At 40.7% G+C, this 15,754-nt stretch overlaps 1 protein-coding gene across 3 annotated transcripts in view; it reads right to left on the bottom strand.

Moving 5' to 3' along the window:
* Window positions 1–1,645: 1,645 nt before the first annotated feature.
* The window catches only part of foxn3 (forkhead box N3), a 71,796-nt gene continuing 57,687 nt past the window's right edge, over window positions 1,646–15,754 (bottom strand). For all 3 annotated transcript variants that reach the window (XM_056767128.1, XM_056767130.1, XM_056767129.1), the window contains exons 5-6: window positions 5,979–6,087; window positions 1,646–4,866 (exon numbers count right to left, since the gene is read on the bottom strand). In XM_056767128.1, the coding sequence (XP_056623106.1) occupies window positions 4,395–4,866; window positions 5,979–6,087 (581 nt within the window). In that variant the 3' untranslated portion in view covers window positions 1,646–4,394. The remainder of the gene's footprint in view (window positions 4,867–5,978; window positions 6,088–15,754) is intronic.

Here is a 15,754-nt window from a genome sequence, read left to right as displayed (position 1 = left end):
AGACAGATTAGGACAAGATGTATAGACTCACAAATTCTATTTAAACATTCCTCCCGTAATGCCACAGATTTGCTGTAATGCTTCCATATTTGTGTCTGACTTAGAAAGGCCATCAGACTGAAGCCGCTCTGTGGCAGATTTGAATGGTTTTGTACTAAATCAAAGAGAGCACAGTTATCGATTCGTGTGGCCAACAAGCCCTCCGTTTCCTGCTACCTTGGAAACGAGAATAAATATTGAAGTAGCTGCAGGTGGCAAGTCTTCTGGTTGGCGGGTGCTTTGCGAAACCGAACTTCCAGAGACTGCTTTTGAGGCGCATACGGGGGTATGAACTCCCCACATTAGCCTCGGTGTGAAAAACGGGGTGTTTTTTCATGGAAGGTGCTGATAGAAAAGACGTTCAAATGTGCTGGAATGCCACATCGCTTTGTTTCCTTGGCAACAAACACATGCATATGTCTTTCGGAAGTGTGTTTTGGGGCTGAATGCTGGCAAAGATTAACGCAAAGATAGATTTACAGAGTAAACCAAACGTCTTGTGACTGTTTTGAGAGATCATATGATGGGGTCGCCGGCGTGCCAAACTCTACAAAAATATCAACGTGAGGCCAAATGAAATAATGACGTTTGTCAAGCGCTTTGTAATCAAATAGAATTTTCTCCGTTGGCGTAAAGTGAAACACTTGTTGCCGTAGCCGAGTAACCTTTAACTAACCCTTGCAAAACAGATGAACCCTGCGTGTGTGTCTAGCAACATGCTTCTTGTAAATTTGCCGTCCCTCTTTTTCTGCAGTTGCATAGCAACACAGGCGAGCAGGGGTGTGGTGGCAGGGAGCAGGGAGGCGGCTGTGTGTGATTCCCGAACGCTCGCTCTGTGATTATGATTGTAAAATGTATGGGGATGGTTCTTGAGGCTGATTGGTCGATGGTTGCGGTTTATTGGCAACGGATAAAATAAACAGCTATGACCTCCTTAACCCGCTACAATTAGTATTGCTGTGCGACACCTATAGGCGGCTGTGATATTTGTTGCTTAGCAACATTCTGTTACTTTTTAGATGACAGGTACTGTATCTTCCAAGGTAAAGATCAATTTAAATAAAGTATACTATAAAGTATACAACCATTACTATTGACCACTTTGGAAGAGTTTTTTAACACTGCACAAATGTTTGACCAAAACACATCCAACAGAACTTTTATAATCAAATCAAAAGCTTTAAGATTGACTGTATTTGTAAGTTTTCAAATAAAATAAATAATAAAACCTGAAGTGCTTCTGGACCAGTGTTTACATCTTGGTCTACATAGACTTCGGGCAGGACGCACGTGCCTGCCCGAAGTTAACTTGCGGTCTGTGTTTGGTTATAATATAACAACTTATTTAATTGTTTATTTATATATAATTTATAAAAACAACTCGACAGTTATTGATTCTTTGCGGATGTCTTGCGGAAGAAGTTGTTGCTGCTGAAACAGTATGTGTGTTGTTGTGATGTATGACAGTTTAAAGGCCAAAACCGAGAAACAAGTTCTCATTTGAACATTTTCGGTGCACAAAGATTTAAATAAGCTACTTAAATCAACATACTTTAATCAAATGATTCAAATAAAACATTCTCTCAAACATAATCCTAGTCCAGTATCACCTTTGCAACTTTTTTTATTGCAACTGGAAGACAATACATCACAGAAACTCGATGGCAGGGTTGGAGAAAAACTGGAACGAAACCAAAATCTGTCGTAGCATTGGACAAAGTGATATATACATTAATTGATAAAATCGTTGTCTTTGGCAATATGATTACAAGTCAAGGAAAATACAGAGTGCAATAACGCCTCTATATTGACATTTTTGCTGGGTGCACATGCCGTCAGACCAAAATAATTCATTACAAACCAAATAGACACTGTTACTTTTCATCTTAAACCTAAACACTAAACATAATGGCAGTTAACAGGAACCTTTCAACAAAACAAACGACAAAAAACACAATGGGAAAAAACATCGCCTCCTTTTATTTGGCTGCTTGTTGATGCTTTCGAAAGTATTTCTTTAACAGAGCGTGACCTCTGAAAGAACTCGGAAGGTAAAAGTTACGTAGTGAGTGTTGTCGTTTAAAGGAAGGCAGTGTGTTTAGAATCGATAGCTTTCTATGGTACTGGTTTTCCTCCATTTTGACCATACACATGGCAGATGTTGAAGATCCAATATCAGACGAGGTCACAAATCTTACAATCGGGATAATTCAAGTGCAGATGTGGAAAAGAACCATTTCTAGCTTGGTTAGGTAAAAAGGCATGCCAACAGGAGACATCACATTAACATTCATGAGCAAGATAAGACATTCAACACGCTACGAAACATCGGATCATCAGATGAAGGGGTGGTGGCAGTATGAGGTATGACATCAGAGACATCCCGATGAGTAAATCACAGCAATGCAATGTGATATCAACGAATATGATTGAGAATATTATACATGGGTCACGGACAGAAATGCTACAACTTACTGACATTGACTGACATACATATCAAGTATGCGTCGTCCATTTTGCAGTGTAGAGTCCTTACAGGCTTTGGCACTGAATCTTAAAAATTCTTGCTTTCAAAGGTAAAGACGCTTACCTTGAGTTAAATCAATAAAAGTGCAATTGGGCGAGGTCGCGAGAGTATATACACTAGCGTTTGCACTTAGCTCCGGTATCGCTTGCGTTTACTGCTTATAAGTGCTTAAATATACATGTGGGTGTAACTATCTGTCAGCTTTTATCCTGCCTGTACTATGAACATCTGAATCAATACTGACAGCTCCTGAACAGAGCTACGCCAACAAACGAACAAAACTACGTGTCAGGTTTTGCGCTGCAGATCCAAAGTCTTGCCGAACACAAGGAAGACCCTGAATATATCACACATGACACGTACACCCGGGTTACACATGGAAGAAAAGCAGGCACGAAAGCTGGAAGGAGCTGGGTACCGACACTCACTACGAACTTCTCCTGAACGACACGGACATTGATACGGCTGAAATCCGTTGGAGGGCGGCTGTTAGCGTGGACGGGCCACGGTCTCTGAGACGGCCCGAGCCCTGCGCCGAGTCGTCATATTGCAGAGAGAGTTTCCCAACAGTCAGTGTTTGTCCCTGAAGAAGATCATTCTTAAAACGCCTGCTTGAACACAAATGTGATAAGGACGACAGTCGGAAATCAAATCGGACGAAGAAAGAGACTAGGCCTATTGGCATAGAAATTAGAGGCGGTGCCGTAGTTCTCTAGGATCTATATTTATATGAAAATAATTCATGCTCCATGCTAAATACATTATTTACCTTACATGAACTTTTTGATTTAAAAAAAACGGTCGTCTTTTTCTTTACAGAACCCATGCAACAATTTGGAAAAGTCTGCTGGCTACATTGCTTAAATTAAAAAAGGAAAAATGGTCTAGTGTAACTTTTATACAGTGTTCTCCTGACTGGATGAAATTGCTTATTACATCACGAGGGTTTGAACAGAGAACGAAATCCAAACGTAAACAAACAAACACAAAACAACTCCACATATTATTATTTTCCGCTATTAGAACACAATTGGCAGGTATTGTAGCATTAGCTCCGAGTTTTCTTTTTCATTGTGCCAAAGGAGAAATATCACCATCCACTATCACTTTAGATGGACAATATCACTCATTTTGATTGCTTAGGAAAAAAACGTGGGTAGTTTTAAAAGACTTATTGGTAACGGATCACTTTTGCCTCCACAAAGCACTTCGCAAAGGCTTATGGCTTTTTTCTCATTCGTGTGATTTATGAAGAACCACCGCCAGCATGATTCACACAAGCCTTGTGACGAATAACAGGACGCGAGCGTTTTCTGCATGGCGCTTTGCTCCTGGACTAGATTAACAGCCAGGGCGTCAAAGGGAAGTGACATCACAGGAAGTGCTCGAGCCAGACGGCCACAGGATTGTCTCTGGCACGGGAACATGTTTAATTCACATGAGAGATTACCGTCTTCTTTACCGTATCACCAACTTGAGAACTTCCTCTGGCGAGCTGCACTAAAAATTGAGAACATGCTGCAGAAAGTTTGCCATTTGACGGTCCTGTTTCTATAATCGGGGCATAATTGTACTACATTTTACTATCAGCCAAATCTTTTGCTTAGAAGGCTATGGCTTCAATCTCCGTAGATTAAGAAACACAACAAAATTAAAAAAGTAAACTAAAACAAGGAACCCTCAGTAAAATGTTACCTATAAAGATAGGAAAACAAAGTGATTGTTGATATTGCCACAAATCAGTAGAATTCACCTGATGTCCTGGAAAAAAATAGTAAATTCTATTCAAAGTGATGTTTTTTGTCCTCTTAATAATACAGTCTGTTTATTATTTTTGCTCTTTCTGGCCCTTAGCCGTCCGGTTGGTGATATTGTTCAAACAGGCCCTGACGCCGGCCAAATGAAGCAGAGACCCGGCCGCCTCCTTCATCTCCTCGTCGTCACTCTCTGGAGGTTTCTCCGTGCGCCTCTTTTTTAGAGGAAGAGTGTCACTGGCTACTCTCTGTTTGGCTTTTGTCAAATGTTGCCTTTTCTTTTGCTGGGCGAGCGCCAGGGCGTCCACCGACCACTCCTTGGGCTCCTTCTTGATTTTGCTCTTGTCGTCGTCCTCGCCCTCGCTGCCGGCCTCGTTGCCGTGGAAGCTCACCTCACTCCCGTCGCAGGGGGTCTCTTCTCCGACGTCGGAGCTAGAAGATTTGGCGAAACTGTAGGTGTGGTCCTCCTTGAGGTCGCCGGTGACCAGTTGAGAGGTATGGATTGGCTCAACGTCACTGGTAATTCTGTAGCCAGCGAGCACCGACCTATTAAATCACACAGAGAAGACACGTATTCATTTATAGCTGTTGTGTATTTTTTTGGTGCATGTGTTGTGTCACACATAATGTGTGTATCATGGACATTTGGAATAAAAGTTTTGCTGATTTTGCACAGATGGTAGTAATATCTCGCACATGCACACAAAAATGTTTTAGTTTTTATGTTTAGTATTTATTTATGAAGTATGTCTACTGTATGTCTATGGAACAGTTGTTTTCTTAAATCAAAATGTAAATGTTTTTTAATAAAATATATAAAATGTATTTCACCTCCAGAGAAACATTGAAGAGAGCAATTATCGCTTCTATACTTTGTTTATTGTTCACTTCATTTTCTCTTAAAGGGATAGTTCACACAAATGAAATTCAATTCTTTCATAAATTTCTCCTCTTCATGTCATTTTAAACCTGTTTGACTTTATTTCTTCTGCAGAACTGATTTTTTATTTATTTTGAACAATGCATACTTGTGCACAAAACCACATTTATCCAAATATCTTTTTTTTGTCCGAAAACTCAAACATAGAAAAATCTCTGTTGAGAATAAATATCCTAAAAGCTTTTTCACTTCCTGCCTCCAATGTGCATTTATGACTTATAAATGATTGCCACAGCACAGCAGGCTAAAGAAACGTTTTTAATAATTAATGTCTAAATTCAGTGTCACTCAATTTAAGGGAGGAAAAGCTATTTTACTCTTTAGACAGTATTGTAGATCGTGGACCAAAACCACAGTGTGGACCCTGAGCCCATTTATGTGGAGGGAATATGTGTTAATGGCTACTTGTGCACAGGCGGGCATCCGATCTCATAAATGTTTCACGGCCAGACATCCGGTCTATGCACATCAGTCACGGCATTAAAAAATGTGAAGTGATCAATAATTCATGTGACATCATGTATGCAAGTACCGAAGCTTTAGGCTGCAAAGTCTTGCGGACGACCTGGCCGTCCTGCTCTAATGAAACGTAAAGAACAGTCGCCACACATCACACATCGACCGCAGGGTAGGTATGATTCCCGTTGGCTGGTAAACCTGTCAATCATGTCAAGAGTAATGTGATGGGTTGAAAGTAACCTGGAGGGACACGACTGACCTTACAGCGGCTGTCCTGCTCACTATAGGGTTGATGGGAAGGGGTCGGATTCCCGGGAAGAGGCCTTGGCTCATCATACGAGCGCCGTTCTGGATCACTCCCTGAGGAACTGGAGAGAAAACACAGATAATGTCCATTAAAGCACCTTCCAGGCCACGACAGCACAAATACACACACACTTTATGTCCTAATTCACCCCAGAGGAACTAATGGCATATTAGTCACACACATCAGACTCAAAATGTAAATAATTCTGCCATTTATAATAGCAGCTGTTCAAAATACTGAAGGGTTTCAAAAGAAGCACGCCGGGTTTTTGAATCACGAACACAGCAGTTTCATTTTATTTCATTTATTGAAATATTAAATCCCCTGAAAGTGAAAATGTTGAGCTTATTTAGCAAAACCAAAACAAACACACCAGGGTGCAAAATCGTAATACAGAGACATGTCAACAACATTAAAAAAATGGTTAAAACTAAAAAAAAACAGTTATTAAGGGACAGTTCACGCAAAAATAAAAAATCTGTCATCATTTACTCCCCCTCGAGTTGTTGTAAATCTGTATGAATTTCTTTGTTCTAGTAGTCAAAAGTGCCCCTGAACTGTTTGCTTTTCTACATTCTTCAAAATATCTTCTTTTGTGTTCAACATTTATCAAGCAATTGTGACTCTAAACTTTATTTTTGTGACTCTATAAATATATCAACGGAGTAAATATTTTGGATAGTTTTCAGGCAAACATCGTAAGCACAAACCCAATTGAAAATAATAACTTTCCCCTGTAAAGGGAAAATGAAACATTAGTCCAGACGGATGATAAAGGAGAAAAAGCAACTAGTCCAGACAGATGATAAAGGAGAAAACAAGGCTGTGGTGCGGTCTGAATTGGACAGGGAATTTTTTTGCCCGCTTTAGTAAATTGGTGTGTTGATTTCACAGGGAAGTGGGCTGTTATTTGATTGTTTGCTTTCTTCCGGGCTGTTTGCCTGTTGATAATGCTACAAGTGCTCACTTTATTCTGCATTATCTCCCTGGATACTCCCACAAGTGCAATGCATTGGGTTTTACACCTCTAGAGAATGCAAGAAGTATTACATTATGTTTATGTTCATGCAATACTCATTTTTATCAAAGCAACTTGGCTAAAAGTAACACACATTCATTGTATTCTGTATTTGGACGCCAACAAGTCAAGATAGAGGTATTGCTGGATGCAACATGGATCAATTCAATAAAACCTTCATGTGTCCAGGTTGCACATCAAGTGCTTCACAGCATTTACTTTCTTTAATAAATGCAAACCGAATAGACCTAATGGCCACCGTCCTTCTCCGAGTCCAAGCCCAGGACAACATATAGCTCCATCTGGAAAACAAACCTACACTCAAAGTAGATGGCAAACACAAAAAAACGACAAAACAACCATCCATTCTGAATCTAGTCCACTGATATGCCCATTAGGCAGGAGCATTGTTGCCTTGGCAACCCGTCCTCCTATGCATGCCATAGTTCCGGATCTCAACTAGGTGACAGTGAATTGTGGTCGGGAAGCTAAAAGGAACATCTGGGCTGGCTCGGTGTCCCTCCACCATACCCCCGCACACCCCCGACCCGGAGGGAACACGCTGTCGTAACAAGGTGAAGCGATGCCCTGTGACAAAGGCCGGCCCGGCTAACCAAGCGCGCGATGTGAATTGACAGAGATGTGCGGCTCTCCACCAATTAGCCTGGATGGGCTGGCAAACTGAATGGCTAATGATCTCGCCCCATTGTAGGCGGTTTGTGTCGAGCCATCCGTCCAGGCATCAGAAACGACAGCGGGGCACAAAGGAAGCCACGTTCACCGTGCGGCCGCATCAGGAAGGAAGCCAGTGTGGCCTGGGGATGCTCTCTCTTTTATGTGGTGGATGAGAGCATTAAACAAAAATGAAAAAGAGAGTTAGATGGCTCTATAGAAAAGAAATCCAGATTTACAATCGTGCTGAATGCCTCGTGTTGGCACCATTAACTGAGACTTTCTAGGTGGTATTATGTGCAGATAATGTCGTATTTAACAGCAGGTAAAGCTGCACAATTAATCCGAAAAAATAACCATCGATTACAGCATTTCTATTCAGATGGAGTCACATAGCGCCACTTGTTTGTATTTATAATGCATTGCACTTCATTTGCAGCGGACGTGTGCGTTTGCATATGAATGCAAAGGTAATTCATAGGTGTTTAAATCAGATTCCTATTAACTATCCCAATAAATGAGCTAGTCTGATCCACAGATGTGTTTTATGTAACCATTATTACGTTTGAAGGAGTGTGGCAAGACAAAACCTCACATTCAAATAAATAAGACACATGACGTAAATAAGACATTTATTATGTAGTCAAATGAGCTTTGTGGAGGATAACAGGGGAGTTTGCAAATGCATCTTAAAAACTATGCAAACAGATAGTTGGCAAAACTAAGTGTAGAGCAGTCAGTGTGAAGCTGGCAACGGTCACGGATTCGATACCCAGGGAACACAAAAACGACAAAAAGCACTGCATAATGGATGAAAGCATAAACACAGAAAAAGAGTCATAAACGGGTTTTGAACCAAATGAGGAGGAATTGAACAAATGACACCTTGTTGAGGTAAACGATTCCTTTAAATGTAACCTACAGACGATATATAAAACGGCACTAAATTAATTCAGGAACACGCGGCTCGGATTATTAATCATGTTAAGCATACAGTACATAAAGAATATGTATTCAATCTATTCAAACATAATATGTGACCCTGGATCACAAAACCAGTCTTAAGTAGAACGGGAAAATTTTTAGTAAAAGACAAAAATATATTGTTTGGGTCGAAATTATCAACTAAGCGGAGAATAAATAACGATTTTTGTAAGCTTCATGCAAATGCAACAAAAAACACAGTGCACACCAAAACCTTGAGTCCCCCAATCATCAGCGATAATTTAGTGCCGTTTCGGTCTCTCTAGTGCCCATGGGAAGGTGTCCTGATGCTCTCAAAGGACCACGGCAGCACTGCGCAGTCAAAGCACAAATGCCATCATTTTTCTCTCTCTGCGTTCCTCTCAAGCGAATTAATGTCCATGGCAGATGGGCCTGGAAACAGCAGCGCTAATACAACATTCTGTGTGGAAGAGTTTAATTCTCTCTCTAACATCTCTATTCCAACAGAGGACAGCTGACTTGTTAGCTGAGGATTCCCATCTTCACTGATATTTCTTCTATGTTATTAATATCTACTGTACGCTAATGTCTCTCCTCAAACACAGATGAAGATTTAAAGCAAGTCTTCGGCAACAACCTTTGCAGTATTCGTCCACCAGGGGGAGTCATTCACACGAAAGCAAAAAAGACAAAATGTGAGGGCTGTCAACTCTCTCTGTTATCTTATTGACATTGAAGCTGACACTAAATACAACATAATACACAATAATGACTTCATTTAAAGAGACACAAGTTCACCGGAGCTCTTTTATATCAAATGAAAGTGTAGAAAAGGGCACTTCTCGTTTCTAAAAAAGGACATATAAACGTGATCAATATGACCTATACGCCTTCCGATATTAAAAGAAAAAAAATCACAGGTCGAATCGGCGTGTGTGTGAATAAACGATGCGTTCTCCGTTCCCATATCTGATTCAGCTTTGAAACCTTATTCAGTTTAAATTTCACAGCAGGCGACCCGTCGATCACATCTGAGCCCTCCTGACAGCATCCGTCCTTGAGCAAACAGTACACACGATGACAAGGGCCTTTAAAGACGCTGCTTATACAAAGAGTTTCAGGCTAAGAGTGCTTTCGTCCCATTGTGTTGGCACAATATAGCTAGGGGCTGTGTGATTTTTACATTTGGGCCTATGACACGCACCACTGCCTCTGTAGAGACCGCGCTTCTTTACTGACAAAAGTGAAACAGCGGGGACTCCACATCCTCTCAAGAATCAGCCGACGCACACGGACTCTATGGCCACCGGCCCTTCTTTCTGTATACACACCAGCGGAGGTGTACTGAAGGAGCTTTTGTGTACACTGGGCACACTTCTGTAAAAACAAGTGCAAGCAAGACCAGAAGACATACAGGATGACCAACTGAACGATCAACTCGTATCGAGAATGTGCTTGGACTTAAAGCTAAAAAAATTTGACCTAAACATGCATTTTAATTTGCATATTTTAATAATGCATCTTTTGTACATACATCAAAATGAAAGTATTAAAGTCAAACAGCCACATGAAAATCAACAAAGGCAGGCAAACCGGAGCCAAATGAAGAGCCACAAAAGGTTACAAAGCACTAATTCTTCATTTCCTTTTGTGCAAATGTTGGGCTCCGCATCCGGCGCCAAATGGGACTCTCTCGTTCCAGAACTGGAGATTGAGCCATACATACGCCGTCTGATATGATGTGAGCAGCGCTCTCCGCCAGGCCATGAATATCTGATTCCACGAGCATAAAGAATTTAGATTAACTCCAGCTAGACTTAATGGTGACTCCGGCTTATAAAACAGCGCTAGAAAAACAGGCGTTTACATGCCTCCTCGCCCGGTTATTTCATCTAATACCGCATCGACTGAAATCGCTCCTCCGGGGTATAGTGGGAGACACAGGGGGAGAGCAGATAAAGTAAAGATGCGTAAAGAGAAAGAGAGAGAGAGTGAAAGAAAGAGAGGTAAGTGCAGATGACAAATTCCCTGTACTGTAAACTTGGCACCTGCTGTTTTGCAATAAAGCCGGTGCGTTTAGCTTAATTCTCCTCTCAGACGAACTATAAGGCCACAGATTGGATTTCGGGGGAATCGGTTTTCAGCTCAAATATTTTTACTGTGATGGATGTCAACATTAGACAGAATTAAAAGGCAGGAGAAGTCAAGTGATGCACTGCGTTCTTGAGGCGCTGAGGCAGGAATAACGCTGCAAAGTGGCGCCTGCGTCTCAAACAATTCTCAATTGCATCGGCTTCAAAGCTCTCAGCTTGGGTGAAGGATTCCTTAGTTGCCACGAGAAGTCATTCGGGGGATTTCTCAAGCAGATTAACCCACTCTGTACCACACGGACTAACACCTAGAATTTGGAGAGTTAGCTTATTTATAGCTCAGGAGACTAAACAAAGTTACCATTTTTAATGCATTGAAGTCAACTTTGTCTCAAATGTTTATCCTTAAATTCCTTTTGAGCAGGCACAAAAATGTGCTATTGAAAAACATCTGACGTACGGTAAACATACAGCACAATTCTTGTAAATACCTACAGATATATACGTGAGCTGTTTTGGGTCACCATTGACTCCCATAGTAGTCTTTTGTCCTACAATAGGAGTCAATAGTGACCCAAAATGGCGTGGTTGCAAAATTTCATTATCCTTAAATTCCTTACGAGCAGGTACAAAAATGTGCTATTGAAAAACATCTGACATACGGTAAACATACAAAACAATTCTCGTAAATACCTACAGAGATATACGTGAGCTGTTTTGGGTCACCATTGACTCCCATAGTAGTCTTTTGTCCTACTATATGAGTCAATAGTGACCCAAAATGGCTTAGTTGCAAACTTTCATTAAAATATCGTCATTTGTGTTCAGCACAACAAAGAAATGTGTACAACATTTTTATTTTTGCGTGATCTAATCCTTATATCACTTGGTCTTGGGATAGCTAAATGAGGAATGTTTGAGTTAATATTGAAATCTCTGACTTTTGATTGCAAGTTTTATCTTTGAAAATCACAACATGAAAGAAGCTCACATATGGGCTTGTGAGAGTTGCTTTTTGTTCTTGGAGCCACGGTGACTGCCACATCAGAACAAAATCAAAGTCTTGGAAGAGCTTGCGGGTTTCCAAACATAATGCCATTTAAGGATGTCATTTCGGGAGGAGCTGCTGTCAGTACGCTGGCGAAGTTCGTAGGGCTCTTTGTAGGTCATGCGATGACAAGTGACCTCCTTAGGGACTAATCTTCCACTCGCTGCTTGACAACTATTTACAAAGCTGCCATGGCAACCCAGACACCCTGTCCACAGATTCCACCTCTCACCCATGTGACCGGTAGCAAGGTCACAGGTACACAGTACACAGGATCACACGCAACGCTCCCTCTGAAAAACCACTTGACGGAAAGCAGATGCAAACAAATGAAGAACGCTCTTTTAAAGTCGGCGCTAGCTGTGAGATCACTGGCGTTCAGTTAAAGAGAGGCAGGCGAGATGCCAGCACGTGTTTTGAAGGCTCAGCGTGCGAGCGCTCTTTGATTCTGCAGACAAATGAATGTGATGGGGGAGCGCTTGAGAAATATCTATTATTTACAGGATGGAGAGCTGACGTCGAAGTGTTGGGATCTGATGAGCTTTTAGCACGCGTTGTTGCGAAACAAAATTAATGACCTTGTACTCTGCGTCTGCTTGTTTGCGTCAGGGCCCTGGGGTTGAGTATTTTTAGATGGCACGGCTTCAAACACAAAAGCTACTTATACCAATAATCTCATAGTTGAGGTTTGGGGTGAGTTAAGGTAGAATGTGCATTTTTCAAATAGCCAAACAAGTTGAAAACAATATGAAAGCGTGTCTACACCATGACAGCTTAAGGCTGTCTAAACTGGAAGCCAAGAAACTACATTTTTACCCAAAAATGATCATTAAAATGGAACCGAAATAGTTGACATCACCAGTAAACTTTTGTTTGTTTTCTATGTATTTTTAATGAAAAAACATGGGCTGGTTCGGAACAATGAAATCATTTCACTAAAGTTTTGCGCTTATGTATGCAATTGCATGTACTGTACATATGGCAAAAAACTAATTATTATTTAAACATTAAAATATAAAAAATATTCCCTTCAAATCCCTTCAAAATCTAACTTGACAGCTCAAATAATAATTAACTATTCAAAAATTAACTTTTCTTTAACACTGGACCTTTAAATAGCGTGATTTAAAATTGCAATCTTTTTCTTCTGACAGTCAGAAAAAAGTGTAGAGTAACGTCCAGACACGACCATCAATTAATTTAAGGCATGTCTCTTTAGTGTTATATGAAATTATAGATTATAATGTGAACAGTACATTTGCACACATACACAGACTGTAAAAAAATAAAGTGTAATATTGCCGTCTTGTGGTGGGTTCACACCAAACGCGAACAATTGCGCTCTACGCTCTTTATTACTCGCGGGAAAAGTTTGTTATTTTCAAGATCTGACAAATATTTTCAATCTTCGAGGAAGAAATTTACCCGATTCGCTTCACTCGATCCGCAAGTTCGTGTCTATATGCGTCTTTGCATTCACTTTGTATGTAATTTACTCGCGCCAAACGCCTAATTCGCGTTCGGTGTGAACCCAGTGTTAGATCATGCTCTGACACTCTTTTTGATGTCAAGACAGTTGCACAGTCAAATCGCTATCCTTCGATTGTATAGATTTTCGATTTGGATTCACAAGAGCAGCTGTCCTAGTTAAGCAATGAGCCAGAGTGCTGGAACAACCCTCCATCTGGAGTTAAAAAAAAAACATGAAAGGTCAATTAACATTTTCATAATGATGTGGTTGGGGATTTGCGTGTTTTCAACAACAAAGTTTAATTGTGCAGTTAACAACATAAAAATCTTCCCAAAATACACTGTGTGGGCAAACAGAGACAGGTGAATGGGGAAGAAACAGAGACTAGACTAAAAGAGAGAGAGAGAGAGCAAGAGAGAATCCTTTTCTCCAGAAAGGCCAGAAACCCTGGCATGTAAAGCGAGTGTTGTTTTTGTTTCAGCTGGCAAAATGTATAGTAAACACAGCAGGGTGAAAATCAGGGTGACTTTCAGCTAGTTTAAAACATAATTAAACGTATATGATTTGTTGTCCTGCTTCTTAGTTCTCATAAAATGAAAGCAATTTTATCCAGAGTGGCTCGCCTCAAAGGCGCCTGGCCGATAACCAAACTCTGAGCTATTCAGCGAGACAGCAACGAATTAAACCTGCAGAACGCATCTTCACATGCGCCGTCACGTGGTCTGTGTTGATATGCAGAAATTGTTCTAATTCTGAGAGAAGTCAGTAATTTCCCTCTAGTGCCCGCCTCAGGTCCCGCAGTGGTGCGTAGGCCTCGGGTGTGTTGGGAGATTAAGAGCTTACAGTTGGCACATTAGCTGCTAAATGAATCCTGCTCTGTCACTGGTTACATGGCCACCGTGCAGTCAACATATTACTGTAGTTCTTCCTCACCCCCTTATCTGCAGACACCCTTCAACCTGCTAACATGCACACATTTACATATACTTGAGATAATTTCCTTGTATTGTCATATTGTCTAGAGATAAGTTTCAGCTACTACAACATAACCGTAACTTCCGGTAGACCTCTGCAAAGAATCGGTTACCGTTGAGTAGTTTTAATTTGAATTCATTCAATACAATTAATATTGAACAAAATATTAATATCAATTAATATGAATATAAAATTGTAGAAAAGCTCAAGGCAAGGAAGGAAGGAGACGGGAACCGGAAGACATTTAAATAAAGTTTTAATAAAAATAATAACAGCAGGCAGCCCCTCACGGCCGACTGCCGGCGAACAAAACAAACCACAAAAAAATAGTCCTCTCTCATCGGCGGTCCGGTCGCTCGATCTCTTATGCTCCCGATCTCCTACGTGATACGAGAGGATCTTTTTTGGCGTATTTCTCTGGGCGGAGGTTATTCAAAAACTCGGAATAGTGACATCATGTACACGGGAAGTAAAGGAGTGTAGCCTGATTCCAGCCGTTCTCTGTAGTCCTTGAAAAGCAAATTCTGTTAAAGACAATTTCTCGCTTGGCTTTGAACTGAGATTTATCATGTTGCAGATATTATTTATCCTCTAACAGCAACATTGCACACTAACTACTGATCTTCTCTTCTCTACTGTACTAACTGGCTTCGTAACTCTGTCTCCTCTCCACCAATAAGCTGGTGTTCTGGCGCAATATGGCTGCCGTCGCATCATCCAGGTGGATGCTGCACATTGGTGGTGCTTTAGGAGATTCCACTCTTCCATGTAAAACGCTTTGAGTTAGCAAAAAAGCACAATATAAATGTACAAATGATTAACTAAAGTTTAAAAATTGGCTTCAAGGGAAACGGCACCTTTAACTTTGGGCCAGACGTGTACAGTCTATCGGCATGATTATCTCCCCGCTATTGCTAAATGGAGTAATATTCCAATTCAAGATTTTTTTATATTTTTCACAAACATATATTCTCTATATTCATTCTTATTCTATATATTATTTAGGATGAATAATATGCGAAATAAGACGCAGGACGAGAGCACAAATTATAAATATGCAAAGCAGCAAAAGGTTTATAGTTGTCAGAAGTAAACTTATCAATGGCTTCAGAGCCAACAAAACAACATTTACCAACCAGCAGTTATTTACATTATTCAGTTTTTTTACAAGCAAATTCAGGATGGACTTTTAAAAAATATATATTTTATCAAATTGTCCCTCAAATACAGCTAGGTCCAAAACACACACACAAACACACATACACTTGGGTGGGCAAATTAAAATCCCATCAGAATACCAAATCATCTCGGTGTTGTTTTGCGTACGGGGTGCTAAGTTACCCAGCGGTACCCCACAGGAGGGAGCAGTGTTGTTTTCTCTCCGCTGCATGTCGATACATGCTAGTGGAGCGTGAAAAGTCGCTATCACAACTGCGTCCACTCAAACAGTTCCTCTTTCTTTAAACCACACATAAAGCGCACATCAGCCGAGCAGCATCAGACGTCTCA

The sequence above is a fragment of the Triplophysa dalaica genome, chromosome 15 (assembly GCF_015846415.1).
Source record: "Triplophysa dalaica isolate WHDGS20190420 chromosome 15, ASM1584641v1, whole genome shotgun sequence".
NCBI classification, from domain to species: Eukaryota; Metazoa; Chordata; class Actinopteri; order Cypriniformes; family Nemacheilidae; genus Triplophysa; species Triplophysa dalaica.
The sequence above is the reverse complement of the archived record's forward strand: the minus strand, read 5'-3'. Positions and strand labels throughout refer to the sequence as shown.